Raw genomic sequence first — 14,662 nt, 5'->3', positions numbered from 1 at the left:
CTGTCAGAGCAGCTCTCCCCTTGGCATGGGCAACAGCCCAGCCTTGACATCAATCCCTGCTCCCACTTGGCTTTTTCAAGCTACACTCCACACAGCAGCAGAGAGATCTTTTAAGAGAGTAAATCAGGTCACGCCATTCACTGCTTTAACACTCCAGTGACTTTCCATGGCACTCATAATAAAATCCCAACTCCTTCCCTGGCCTACACGGCCCTTCGAGATGCAGCCCCCGCAGATGTCACCCCTGCTCACAGCACTCGGACACCCCGCCACCTGCCTGCTGTTCTAAGTGCAGTCTCACTTTGCTGCTCCTTCTGCCTGGAACGCTCTTTTCTCAGACCCTGACCCCAATGGTTCATTATCATTCAGAACTAGCTCCAATTTAATCTCCTCAGAAGTCTTCCTTCACTGACTCTTTATTTAAAACAATCGCTGTCCTCTCAAGTCACATCCTTCATATCACTTCGTTTTTCTTCATAACACTATTTCCTAAAAATACCTCGTTTACTTATTGATGTACTTGCTTATCAACTCTCTCTGCCCCTGGAAATGTAAGCTGCATGTTTTGTTCACTGCTATATGTCACACGCCTAGAATAGCGACTAGCCCAGTGCAGTCACACAATGAATGTTAGCTTTATTTTTTCAGTGCTTGGGATAGAACCCAGGGCCTTGGGTGTGCTAGGCAAGCCCTTCACGACTGAGCTACACCCCCAGCAATAATAGTTAAATATGCAAATTTTTAAAAAAACAGAAGGAAAAAAGAGAAGGTGGGGAGGGACTCTTGCTCAGACCGTGCACTCACCAACAGAAATGAATTCAATTTTGTTCAGCAAACATGGATTGGTGTCTAATGAATCCAATCAGCTTCACTGAGTTAAAGCATGTTCTGTATAGTTTAGATAAACCCCCGAAAAACCTTGAGAATAGAGTTAAGGGTTAGGGTGCAGAAATCAATATTGAAAGTCACCTGTTAGCATACACTGAATTGAATTGACATTGGATGACTAAAGCAATACCTAAGAGCTCTTACTGCCAATAAACATCAGAAAATTTGCCATTACTATAACATTGAATCAATATTTTCTTTTGATAATCCAGGTCTGCTTTAAGAATCTGTTACATGATTTTTTTCTGGAAAGCAGGTCCAGTGGTGTTATAAAATAAGATCAAAATAGCAATTATTAAGTCTGCCCACAGACATAAGAGACTGGAGTAAACTCTGTTTGAAATGTCATTGTTTTCAGCAACAGTGATAAACATTTATGTGAATTTTCACAAGGGAGTCAAAACGGTTGTCCCCAGAATTGAGTTTTTTTATCAACTGAAAAGTAAGACACCTCAGGCTGAGACAGAAATGCAGACATGCCCTCACCTAGTTGTTCATGAAATCACAAAAAGAAAAAAGATCTGACAAGTTCCAGTGAGATAACACCTAGAACCACGTCGGGGCCAGGAACCCCAACTCCTCTTCTTTGCTTCATGGTACACTCAGGGCACTGCGCAGCTATGAGCCCAGATCATCTGACAAAGATACGGAATTCATCCTGCGTAAGGTGTTAGTTCACACTGCCCTGGCCCATGCCTACAAACCTCCACCCTAGAGAGAGACTTCAGAGACTCCATTACTCCAGAGGCATAGATTAGACCCATCTATGAAACAAAATGAAAAGTTAGCAATAGAGTAAAACTTTGGGGCTGAGAGAAGGAGGGGAAGCAGAGGAGAGAAAGGATACTGGCAGAAATAAAAGAAACCGTCTTAGCACCCAGGAGTCTACAGATGATTTCAAAGGCCATGGAGCCTTGAAGAAAAATGAAGCTGGATCGGGCACAGTGGTGCACACCTGTAACCCAGCAGCTCAGGAAGTTGAGACAGGAGGATCTCGAGTTCAAAGCCAGACTCAGCAAGAAAGAGGCGCTAAGCAGCTCAGTGTTACCATCCATAAAAACTCTCCGTGTCTCTAAATAAAATACAAAATAGGGATGGGGATGAGGCTCAGTGATTACAGGCCCGAGTTCAATTCCGGGTACAAAAAAAAAAAAAGTAAAGCTGAGACTAAATGCTATCCTCAGTCAAGTTAGTTAATGAGAGGGAAATTGGACGTAATAGTTGAAGGACAACAGAGATTCTGTTTGGGAAGTTCTAGAAATGGGTGGGGGCAATGGTTGTACAACAACATGAACGCACTTAAGTCCACATTTAAAAAGGTATGAAGTGACAAATTTCAAATGCTGTACATTTTATCACACTAGCAAAAAAAAAAAGAACAAGTGAATAAAACAAAAGATGGGACAAAAAGACATCCACAAGACCCTAAAAAGTAGTAGAAGTCTGGGAGGGGAGCTGGATCCTGAGACCAGCAAAACCAGGAATACAGGTCAAGGATTTCAGCAACACACTGGGGAATGCAAGGGAAACTGATGACAGGAACTTTTTGACATTTCAAAGGGTTCCTTGGGCAACAAATTTAAGACTGCATCACACAAGGACAGCACCTAGTGTTACCATCCATAAAAACTCTCCAAGGTGGGCTGGAATGTAGCTCAGTGGTAGTGTTGGGAGCATTTATGAGACCCTGAGTTCGACACCACATACTCCAAAACTATGACCAGCCATTGGCAGGAAGTTCTAAGAGTTAATGTAAACTACCCTCTTCCAGGGGTGCCAGGTAGGACAACTGTCTATTTTCACAAACTCTCAGGATTTTCTTCCACTCTACAGAAAGGTGACCATGGTCTTCCATTTTCAGAAAATCAAAAATAAAAATTATCCTAGCCAAGTGTCTAGGGTAATAGATTTCCTGCACTCTCATTTTGAGGAAATACAGATCACCTAAGACCTGAAAAGATGCTTTAGTCCTTTCTAAAAAGATACCAGTATTTCTATCAGCCAGCCATGCACAGGGAAAGACCATCCCTGGTTCCTCTATGAATTGTTGGCTTCCTCACTTTCCTTTTCACTACAAACTGTGACAAGGAGGTAAATGGAGACATTTCTACAGAGACTGAACATTAACATAGTTCTAGTGATAATAAAATGCAAACCTGAAGACTCCTTCATGATCTGATCTTCTCATCAGAGAGACTCACACTGCTTTAACTATCTATTATACTTGCCAGAATGAAGGGATCTTTCCTTTCAATTTAAAAAAGTTTAAATGTGGGAGCTGGAGTCATGGTTCAGTGGTGAGATGCTTGCCTAGCACATGTGAGGCACCACATAAAATAAATAAGGGTATGTATGGTGTCCACCTACAACTGAAAAAAATTTAAAAAGCTTAAGTGTAGCAGAGAGCAGTGATTCATGCCGGTAGTTCTCAACTCACTGAGATCCCATCTCTAAATAATACACAAAAACTATGGGGCCCAGTGGTTAAGCACCCATGGGTTCAATTCCCAGTACCTGCCCCGCCCCCACCACCAAAAAAGCTTAAGTGTGAATTTTCTGGATCCTTCATATATTGCTAGTGGGGATGTTAAACAGTGCAGCCTCTCTGGAAAACAGTCTAGTAATTCCTCAAAATATTACACATATAGTTACCATAAGAGCAGCAATTCCACCCTCTGATACACACTCAGGAGAAAAAAAATGTACATTTATACAAAAAAAATTGTACACAAATGTTCACAATAGCATTACTCATAATGACCAAAAATTATAAGCAACCCACATGTCCATCAACTGATGAACAGAAAAATAAAATGTAGTATACCCATACATGAAACATTAATTGCTAATAAAATGGAGTAATAAAAAATAATAAATACATGCTACAACATAGATAAACCTTGAAAAAAATCAGGCTAAGTCAAGGAAGCCAGACACAAAAGGTCACACAGCTTGTTTTATTTATGTGAAATGTCTCAACTATGACAATGAAATGTCCAGAACATGCAAATCTGTAGAGATGGAAATATATTAGTGGACACTGAGAGCTTGGGTAGGGTGCAGGTGTAGAATGATCACAAAAGGGCAGTTTCTTTTAGAAAAGGAGACAAAATTTTCCAAAATTAAATTCTGGTGATTGTTGAACAACACTGTGAATTTACAAAAAAAAAAAAAAAAAACCCAACAATAAATTATAGCCCAACATGGTGGCATCGTCTCAGCAACTCGGGAGGCTGAGGCAGAAGGACTGCCAAGTCCAAGACCAGCCTGAGCAACTCCATGAGACCCATCTCAAAATTAAAAGGCCTGTGGATGTAGCTCAGCGATAGATCATCCCTGAGTTCAAACCCAAGAACTTCATACACACTCAAAAATTGAATCATAGATTTTTAAACAAATGAATTATACAGTATAGGAAATATACCTTAACCTGTTAAGAAATTAATTTGAATTTTTAACTATTTTAAAAATACACAAAAAGCACACTGAACATCAAAGATTTTTCTCTCTGACATCTGTATGTGGGTTCGTGAAAACTCAAGTGTTTTAAAACAACTCATGTATTCATTCAACATCATGTATCATTCATTCAGCAAAGGTTTACTGACCATCAACTATAAAGCCAGGTAGTTTACTCTATCATAGGTGAACAAAGTAATAAGTAAAAGGCCATCCATGCTCTCCAGCTTATTTTCACAAGGTAGATATAGATGTAACCCAATCAAATGGTTGGTTTTATGTGTTTTGTATATGGTGTTTTAAAACTTGTGACTTTAAATTCTCTCAGTTCTTTAAAGCTCTAGCTAAATCTCCTTTCTAGCCACACGTAATCTGGTTAGGCTATTTTCTGTGTACTTTGTTGTTATAATTGCTAAACCAAAATACTATCCACACAGAGTTTCTATCAGACCAACTGAACTGCTGTATTTGACAAGTGTAAGCAGACTTCCCTTGAAATAAACAAAATGGTCTAAAACAGTATTTAAAACAGCAAGCTATCAAAATGATCGCTACCATCTAGCATTTTCTTTCTTTCAAACTTCCAACTGTTGCTTCAGTTTACGTTTGGGTTAAGACAATCTGCTGGCAACTTCTTTGACTCTGAAAGCATGAGGATGCTTTTGATCTGAAGACTTTTTTAACCTAGCATCAATTCTTATTCTGCCTGCAATGGAGAGCTGGCTTAAATCAAAGGGAGACTATCTCACATAAGTGGTCAGAATCTTTCAAAAATAAACTCCTAATTCATTGTGTGTAAAATGTTTTTATCATTCATTCGAGTGAAATGCTTCCTTCTTTGTGATGTTAGAAAACTGCAAAGATAAAAATTTAAATGTTATATTAAATTCAAATAACCCCAAAGAGTAGATTTAGGGCAGTGGAAATATGCTGTCTGACATCATAAAGATGTTGTCCACACCCACAGAAAGGACAACACCAAGAGTGAACCCCATTGTGCACCCAACTCTAGGGGATATATGACAATGCAGGTTTCTTTGTAACACTGGCACTATTTTGATGGGGGATTTAGATAGTAATGGGGGAGGCCACATATGTGTGAGGGCAGGGGATACATGGGAAATCTCTGTACCTTTCCTTCAATTGTGCTGTAAACAACCTAAAACTGCTCTAAAAAATAGTCTATTCTTCTAAAAATTTAAATTCAGTATCTTCATTGTTATTCATCAGTCCCATCTCTCACTGATAAAAACCACACAAGGCACACACTTGTAATTCCAGCAATTCAAGAGGCTGAGGCAGGAGGATCACAAATTTGAGGCCAGCTTCAGCAACTGAGCAAAACTCCATATCAAAATAAAAAATAAAAAGGACTGGGGATGTGGCTCAGTGGTAAAGTACCCCTGGGTTCAACCTTCAATACCAAAAACAAACAAACAAAAACCCCAGGGACATTCTTCCATTTTCAAACTGGAATTGTGAAATAAGAAAGTATACTTTATGCTAATATTTTAAAAGATAAAGCCACAGAGAAAATGCTGAGATTGCTATTAATTCATGGTCCTTTATAGCCAAAAATGTTCATCTTTTTTTTCCTCTGTGCCCCAAAAATGACTAGGAAAATCTTTTCATATCTGTAAAATATATAAGTCCTCAAGACCTACAAAGAAATATGCTCCTCTTCTGGCCTGCGCTCTCTTGAAGTGAATTCCTGCTGAAGAAGATGGAGGAGGGGCCCCTCCACTATTAGGCACAGACCAGCGCTACCCTTCCAACAGGGAAAGGGGAGGGAAATAGGGCCATGGGCTCCAGGAAAGGCTGAAGCTGCCAAGGAAAACCCCAGACGGTAGGAGGTGGCTTGATCTGGGGGAGGGTGGATGTGCGTGTGGATGCAAGTCCAGGGTGCTCCAGAAGGGAGGGTCCAGGAGATAACATTCAGGTCCTCACAAAGGACATGCATGCAGAACCAAGTTCTCTACAATACAGCCCTTCATTTGACAGTTTCTGCACAGAAAAGGAGATGAAAAACTATGCAGACCTCAGGGAACATACTGGGTAGAACAGTGTTCTATGTGTGCACAGGAGGTTGAAGGAAAAGTAAAATGTAAAATAAAACAGACGAGCCCAAATTTACAAAGAAAGAAGGCCCAATTTTTTTCAAAAGCTGATAACTTGAAATAAAAAAGTATACTTTATGCTAATATTTAAAAACATGAAGGCACACAGAAACTGCTGAGATTGCTAATTAATTCATGGTCCTTTATAGTAAAAAATGTTCATCTTTTTTTGCTCTGTGCCCCACAAATGATCAGGAAGAAACTTTTCTAATCAATAACATACCTGCTACCATCTAATCCTACTAGTATAAAAATCAGCAACAAAACAATTTCTTCAAAGGGCTATTTTTTTTTCCCCACAATCAAAGAAAAAAACAACAACAAAAGTCTCTTATACCCATCTTCGAGGATATCCAATAAATACTTTGGTCATTGTTAGCCAGCCTTTGACCAAGGACTGTCTTCTAATGTGCATTATCCTATTTATAAGGTTTAGTTCTCCAAAAAATGAATCACAGCTTGGTAAATCCAATTTACTTTGAAGTGTCCTTACAATTCAGCCAATAATCTCTGCAGTAATTCTTGAGCATTTTTTAGTCTCACTTTTGGCACTTTAAGGAGCCAAAAGGAGATAACTAAGAAACTTCAAGGACATAAAAATCTACTCAATTTCACCAAGCAACTGGCCTAACAGACCCTAGGGAGCAGGGGTAGGAAGGAGGTTAGCAACTGCACCCAGGTGAGCCAGGTCAGTAGGTCTTACTATTCCATGACAACTCCTACAACTTTCAACTCTCACTATATCATTTTAAACCCTGGCCTTCCACATCTACATAAAAGAATTCTAGGCCATTAATAATGCCAACTGGGGCTGGGGTTGTAGCTCCGTGGCAGAGCTTCACCTAGCATGTGTGAGGCACTGGGTTTGATTCTCAGCACCACACATAAATAAGTAAAATAAAGGTCCATTGACAAATAAAAAATATTTTTTAAAAATTCCAAGCTGCATTAAATGTTACAAAGCTAATGACAACGGGTGCAAACACACTCCCATTATAAACAGGTAAATATTATTTATCTGTACATATATGTGTGTATGTACATATATACATATACATACATGTATGTATATATATATATATTATATGTATATGTACATACATACACATACTTATATGGAAAGAAAAACTACACACAAAAGCCTGGACACGTAGCAAGTAATCCTAGGATGACAGAGGTGAAACTCAAGACTGGTGCTGGAAAAGCAATGTTCTTTCCTTAAATAGGTTCTGGACTCTACTACAAATGTTTGCCCTTTACTTTGCAATAGTTAAATGTTACTTCAAATACATGCAATCTTGGAAAAACTTAAAGTAAGCTATATTCTTGTTAGTGCCAAGTTATCTAAGAAACTTGTCTCCATTAGCCACCTAAAAGCTGTAGGACCATCTTCTGTCTGCCTCTCCTATTTTCACAATCTCACCCTCCTTCTCCCTCTTTCTCTCTGTAATTGGTATTCTACTAACTTCCCTACCTCCCTCTCACTCAAATCCTCAGTCCATATTAATTATTAATTCCAACTCCAAAGGTTTGATAGAAATCCTGCAAAGGATGACCATCATGCCCCAGAGATGAGCTGTCCAGTGGGGCACCCACCTTCCTTTTGGAGACACACCTATGCCCAAGCAAAAGAGCAGAACACATATTAGGTTCAACTTCCCCTTGCCTTTGAGTACTGATCAAGAGTTCAGGATACTACAAGGTATGTTACTCCAGAGACAAGCAAGGGATCTGGGTGCATCCTCCTTGACCCTGACCCCTAAATCCTTCTACCCTGTGGCTCCTCTCTGTTACTTCTCCTCCTATTGCCACTCTGAAACACTCTGCCAGAACCTGTTTTGCCCTATGGAAAGCAAAGTTTGGAAACTGTTCTATGTACACACTATGAACAACCAGTCCAAAAAAGAAAAAAGCAATACTGGTTCAATTTTTTACAATTTTTTGACATTACAATGGTACAAAAGCCAGTGCAAAGATGACACACTTTCACCACATAAAAATAAAGGCATTGTGTTGTGTCCATCTACACCTAAAAAATAAATATTAAAAAAGAAAACCATAAGGGCTGGGACACAGCTCAGTGGCAGAGAACTTGCCTAACATGCATGAGGCCCTGCACTCAATCCCCAATGCTGGGGGAAAAAAAACAATAGAAACTATATTTTGAATTTTGATCTTTTCCCAAGCTAGCAATATGGGATATGATCCTCTCAATTTTGCACAGCAAAAGCAGCTCCCAGCCAGCCATATGATCATAAGGGTAATAAACAACCGGTACTGCACATTGTACTATGTTACTAAGCTGTGATGTTCAGTAGGTTAAGCGTATTAATTGCATTTGATTTAGGAATTGTTCAATTTACGTTGGATTTATCAGGACATAAGTCAAGGAGCATCTTTACCTTGTCCTTTGTTCATTACAGAACCTGTAGCTCCAGTAACACACCTACCTGCTTTCCCTGTTGTGCACTTATCTTCTCCTCCCTACAATGGCAAAGACTCATGCAATCTTTAAGAACCCTCTCCCTCATTTTTGAGAACCAGAAACAAACTGCCCACAGAGCTTAAGTGACTTATTCCAAAATTTCACAGCTAATTTTGGATATGCAGCTGAGCAACTTTAGTCTAGTGGTTAAGCACAGCAAACTGAGTAACTCATACGAGCTTAGCAAAGATGGTACCACATGGCAAGGCCATATTTCATGAAACCATGGTAGATCCTAAAGACAATCTCAGCCCATATACATTAGTCCCACTTACCCAGAGTTTCACTTTCTGCTATTTCATTTATCTGAGGTCAACTATGATCCAGAAACATTCAATGGAAAATTGAATAAACAAACGATTCACAAGTTTTAAATAATTTTCATTGTTGTAATTGCCTTATTATTAGATATTATTAATCATATAGTACCTAATTTATAAACTAAACTTTTCCACGGGTATGAATATGTGGGACAAAAACATTTATTCCAAATATATACATTTACATATATATAAATATACATATACATGTAGGGTTCAGTACTACCCTAGGTTTCAGGAATTCACTTGGGTCTTTAAACCTATGCCCCACAGATAAGGGGGGATTACTGTATTTAACTGCCAGAAACTCCAAAATTCCACATCTTTGGTGGATTTCTCAGAGGTTCTCTGCATTCCAGACCAGCACCATCAAATGAAACTTTCTGAGAAACAGAAATGCATCATCCAATATGACAGCTCTTAGCAATATGTGGCTAATGAACACTCAAAATGTGGATCATAGGAGAAACCAAATGTTTTCTTTTTATTTTTAATAATTTATTTATTAAATAATTACCTATGACTGGAGGCTTCCATAGTGAACAGTGAGCTCCAGACCACTGAGGTTCCTGAAGCAATTTGGAGACCCAGTGCACCAAGCACACTGAGCTTGGGAGACAGATGGACTGATTCATATGCTTTCTAGTTCAATCCTCTTGGCCATGACTTAACCTCCTACACCTCTGTCTTCATGAAGTTAAAAAGGACTACTACCTCCTACTTAAGAGAATGACTCTAGAAGGAAGAAAGACAAACTGGCACATATGAAGCCCCTAGCACAGTGCTTAGCAGATGGGAGAGACTACAAGCCTACATGACACACTTTCCCTATTCCTTCCCAAGTTCATCCACATCTGACACTTAGGTTTTGGCCTTTTCAGACACTTTTCCCAAAGGGATGCTGTTCCTTGCTGAAACGAGGATCTTTAGCACCTATCCAACTAGACCCCAAAACAGAGGGGTGGACCAATAGGAAACATGAACAATCTCACTCCTCCCTGACATTCTGTGATTGTGACTATTAACTATCAACAGGAAAGTAAAGTTGCTGAACCTTCACTTCTAGAAGCCATGGCCATCTCCTTGTGAGGCAGACAAAAGCAGAGGGAGAATTCCTTAAGAAATTCCTCCAAGCTGTAAATGTTATAGGTGACCCAGGAGGGTCTTGAGTCTGTTTTTATAGGCACAGCACTCCTTGCTCATGCCAGATCCCAATGTGAACCCCAGCCCCCCCCCTCCAGGTTACCTGAGGCAGCTGTTGTGGGTGTACTGGCTGCTGGTGGCTGAGAAGAGCTGCTGCTCTCATTCATGAGACATTGGTTGCCACCGTTGTTCTCTCTCTTGACAAGCAGCTCAGCTGCACTGGGCAGCGGGATGGGGTGGCTGATACCCAGTTCCTCCTCCTGCGCCTGCTGCCTTCTCAGAGCCACCTGGAAGCACAGGACAGTGAATCATTCTCCAGCACTCTAGAATCACCAGTTCCAATGATAGGCTCTGAACATAAAGAGGTTTCTCATTTCTCTTACCTGGCTGTCCAGGTAACTAGGATGTACAGCCAAAGTTGAAAAATGATATAAAGTCAGGGTATCTGGCCCATTGTAGATATCCCCAAAACACATGAGTGTGCAAACTATCAGGAAACAAGGATCAGGAAAAACTCATCCAAAGAGGGGAGTTCAGTCTCAAGAGTAGAAAACACACTGATGGATTAGGATGCACTGGACTCCTTCACCCCACAAATATGTAAAAGACCACTGTACTGGAAACAGTGACCAGTAAGCTTACATTAGATCACAGATTCCTCCCCATTTAAAAGGAGAAACAAGAAGCAAGTAAGCATCCACTACAAAATAGGACGAGAAGCAAACACCAATCTACAGCAAAAATGTAAGAATCAGCCTGCATTGAAATGCAGCAGAGACCTGAACCATGGAATGAGTAGCACTCACACAGGGAAGGAAAAAGGGGTAAGAATAATATGGAACAGAGCAGCTAGGAAATGAAACCCCACAAAACCCTTTTCCCCAGGGGTGAGGGAGCATGTGGAGAAGCAAGGAAGAGCAAGGAGGCTGGAATCTGGTGTTGAAAGTCCCTGGAAGAAGAAGAGGTGGGAGGTGAGGAGCAAGGGAGAGGACAGGTTTGGGGGCGTGGGCGTCTAGGCAGGGAAAGAGAGACAGAATTGAGACAGGTAAGAATCTGACATGCTTAGGAAACACTTCAAGGGGCTTCTTGTGTTTATAATCTTTTTAATAACATTGTTAAAAATTGGGGGGAGGCTTAAAACAAGTTGTATTTTTGTTTACTACCTGTAACAAAGAGACTTTCTATTGAACTTGACTCTTGGTGGTCATGAAAGGAGAAAAATGAAGCACCCTACACTTTAAAGGCTCAAAGACAAGAGAAAAGGTAAAATCAAAATGGTAAATCAGAAATCCAGCTACAATCTATGTATTGGCTTAGGAAAACTATATAGTCCAAAGTTAGCTGATTCATGTGGAAGTAAATTTCACTCATAATCAAAAGAGTCATCACCTTAGAAAACTAAACCTTGGATAATTATTTAAGCATATATCTTGGATTTTCTGCTATTAACCAAGGGCTTGGAAACAGCATTATCAATGACTGCCCAGAAGTAAGTTTTTTAAAACCCTGCAAACCTCTAAAATATTAATACATACTTGTACCTTGATTTACACAAACCTCATGCACACCCAAAAGGCACAGCTTATCTAGTCCACAAACTAAGGATGCCCTTACAAAGATCTTCTCCAAGGTTTGTTAGTGAACATTATTTACACGGGAAAGGGGCTGGCAATGGATTGCAAATGCAGTTGTTTTATTCATCTAATATCAATTTCAAACTATTTTAGAGTAACTAGAAAGTAATTGCTATATAGATTTTTAAGGGCTCATCTAGCCTAACACAAATCCTCTGGTACAAAAAAATCCTGAAGTTTCATATTCTAAAAGTAATCTTGGGTCGTTTTTGTTGTTAATTCAGCTGTCTCCTCAAAATTAGTCCCTCTAGGAAGGGTTTTCAAAATTAATGCCCCTACTCGTATATCTTTATTACATTTTGAGAAAAATTCCCTGAGTATTGCTCCACGTTAAATATTTAAGCCAATGATCAAAAGTCCGGATTACTTTCTTGCCTATATATTTAAATGTTTTAAATCTCATTGTGATGCACCTTATTGTTACATCCAGCATAACAATTCACTACAGATTAAGTTCTATGAAAAAACTACCTATATTTTCAGTTACTGCCCTTATAATATCTGAAGACAAAACACTTGTAATTGTAAATGTTTTAATTTCTCTGTGCTTGAAACTCTGATGCACGTAGAAAGCACACGATCTTTAAGCATTTGTGCAGTTATGTTCAACTTAAGATCGGTTTTTTAAAAAGGGCTATTTTACACGTTTCTAATCAAAAGCAGCACACCACTGGAAAACACTTCTTTGGTATCATTTCATTTTAAATAATCTATCTTTAAAAGATGAAACAACTTTTAGCTGGAAAGAATGTATTATTACCTTTTAAAAACCTTTTAGGAAACCAAAGACGTGAACTTTCGTTAACATGCTAAATGACCAGGGTACTGTTGAAGCCATTAAAAATTAAAAATAAAAATTAACGACCAGCTTCAAACCCAGGCAGTTTTTTTTTTAATTCTTAAATATAGTCAAAACATTTACATAACTTGGGGCCAGACAGCGAATTTTAAAATACTAGCATTTCCACGGTGCTCAAAATGGCTGAGGCGATCGGCCCGGAGCCGCCGCGGGCGAGGACGCCAAGTGCACCAAGAGCCGGAGACCACGCCGCTGCGGCGTCCATCCCGGGGACTTTTCCAGAAAAACAAACGTGGCGTCGCGTTCCGCAGCTACCCAAGGGTCTCCCCTGGCCCCTACAAAGCGTCCCTCGCGGCGCTCCAAAGGACCCTACTTAATTTAAGCCCAGCTCAGCGGGGAGTAGTCCCTGGGACCCTCGAGGGGAGCGAACCCCGCAACTCTGTGCTCGGTGGAGATCGCGGGGACTGCCCAGCCAAGCGAACCCCTCGGGGATCGGCTCTGAGAGCGAGGCTGGAGATCCCAGCCGCCCCCACATTGCGGAGCGAACCCCGCAACTGAGCTGAAGCGCGGCCCGGAGATCGTGGAGAATCCCTAGCGGAACAAACTCAACTCTGCTTGGAGGGCAGGGATGGAGATTTGGGGGCCCCGCCGCTGCAGCGAGCCCCGCAACTCTGGTGCAGGATTGGGGCGATCTTTCCAGCAGGGTGAACCCCGCATCTCCCCAGGCTGGGACCGGGACTCGTTCCCGCCTACCCAGAGTGGCTTCGGCCCTGGCTGGGAGTCCCGCGTCCCCGGCGCGCCGCGAACGTCGGCTCTACTAGCCGGATCATTCCCGATCCCGGGCCCCTCTTAACTCTGGCCTCGTCGAAGGACTTTATCCCTGAAGCTCAGAATTGAACCCCCCTTTCCGGACCCCCGCACCCACCTGCGCGGCCATCACGCGCTGTCTCTCGGCGATCAGATTGCACTTTTTGCACTGGCAATCCCGCCACATGCAGAAGCGTTTGTGGCCCTTGAGCGGCGAAGCGTAGCCGTGGTTCCTGCACCGAGCGCACTTGGGCAGCCTCGGGGACTTCTTGCTCGAGGCGCCCAGGCCCGACGCCCCAGAGCCGGAGCCGCTACCGCTGCCCCCGGCGCCTGATCCTCCACCAGCGCCCATCAGCGCCCCAGAAGCTTTCCCGAAGCCCCCGGACTTGCCCTGAGGCGGTGCTCCGGGGGCGTGAGGGGTCTCGGACGGTGCCGAGGGCTTGTTGAACGCGTCGTCGTTGGGCATGTTGCCCCAAGGAGCGGCAAAAGGACTCACACCGCCTCTCACGCCCGAAGACGGCTGCAAGGAAGCACCCAACCGACGGCTAGGCTCTAGAGGAGGAGGTGCAGGAGGCGTGTATGCAGCAGCCGGAGGTGCAGCCCGAGTGGCGAGGTCGGGACACGCAGCGCCGGGAGTGGTGGGGGGTTGTGCCCTTTTTTTTTTTTTTTTTCTTTTGGCGCGCGGTGTAGAACTTTTGGATACTTTTCAGAATGTTCCCGGGATTGCAGAGGCGGGAGAGGGCGCGAGGGAGCTCAGCCACGCCCATTGTCCCCCAACTCCAGCCACTGTGCTCCGACTGAGTGCAAGCTTGCACACCAGCTACACGCAACCACGGCGCTGCTGCAGGGATGCTGCAATCGCACTGAGGTGCAGAGCATGACCTCATAGCTCTCTGGGGTACCGGGGGCCAGGCTGCCAGACAGAGCTCGCTGCACCGAGGAAGCTAGCCTCCCAGGTCAGGAGAGGAGTCCAGCGTGCTGCTTGGAGGAGGTGCAGAAACCTGTCGGTC

General features: G+C 42.2%; 1 protein-coding gene across 1 annotated transcript in view; it reads right to left on the bottom strand.

The window, feature by feature from the left end:
* Dmrt1 (doublesex and mab-3 related transcription factor 1) overlaps nucleotides 1-14,118 on the bottom strand; it is a 101,469-nt gene extending 87,351 nt beyond the window's left edge. Inside the window, exons 1-2 of the mRNA XM_026413070.2 lie at nucleotides 13,771-14,118; nucleotides 10,516-10,699 (exon numbers count right to left, since the gene is read on the bottom strand). Of these exons, the coding sequence (XP_026268855.1) occupies nucleotides 10,516-10,699; nucleotides 13,771-14,118 (532 nt within the window). The remainder of the gene's footprint in view (nucleotides 1-10,515; nucleotides 10,700-13,770) is intronic.
* Nucleotides 14,119-14,662: the final 544 nt, after the last annotated feature.

This window comes from Urocitellus parryii, chromosome 4 (genome assembly GCF_045843805.1).
Source record: "Urocitellus parryii isolate mUroPar1 chromosome 4, mUroPar1.hap1, whole genome shotgun sequence".
Taxonomy (NCBI): Eukaryota; Metazoa; Chordata; class Mammalia; order Rodentia; family Sciuridae; genus Urocitellus; species Urocitellus parryii.
The sequence above is the reverse complement of the archived record's forward strand: the minus strand, read 5'-3'. Positions and strand labels throughout refer to the sequence as shown.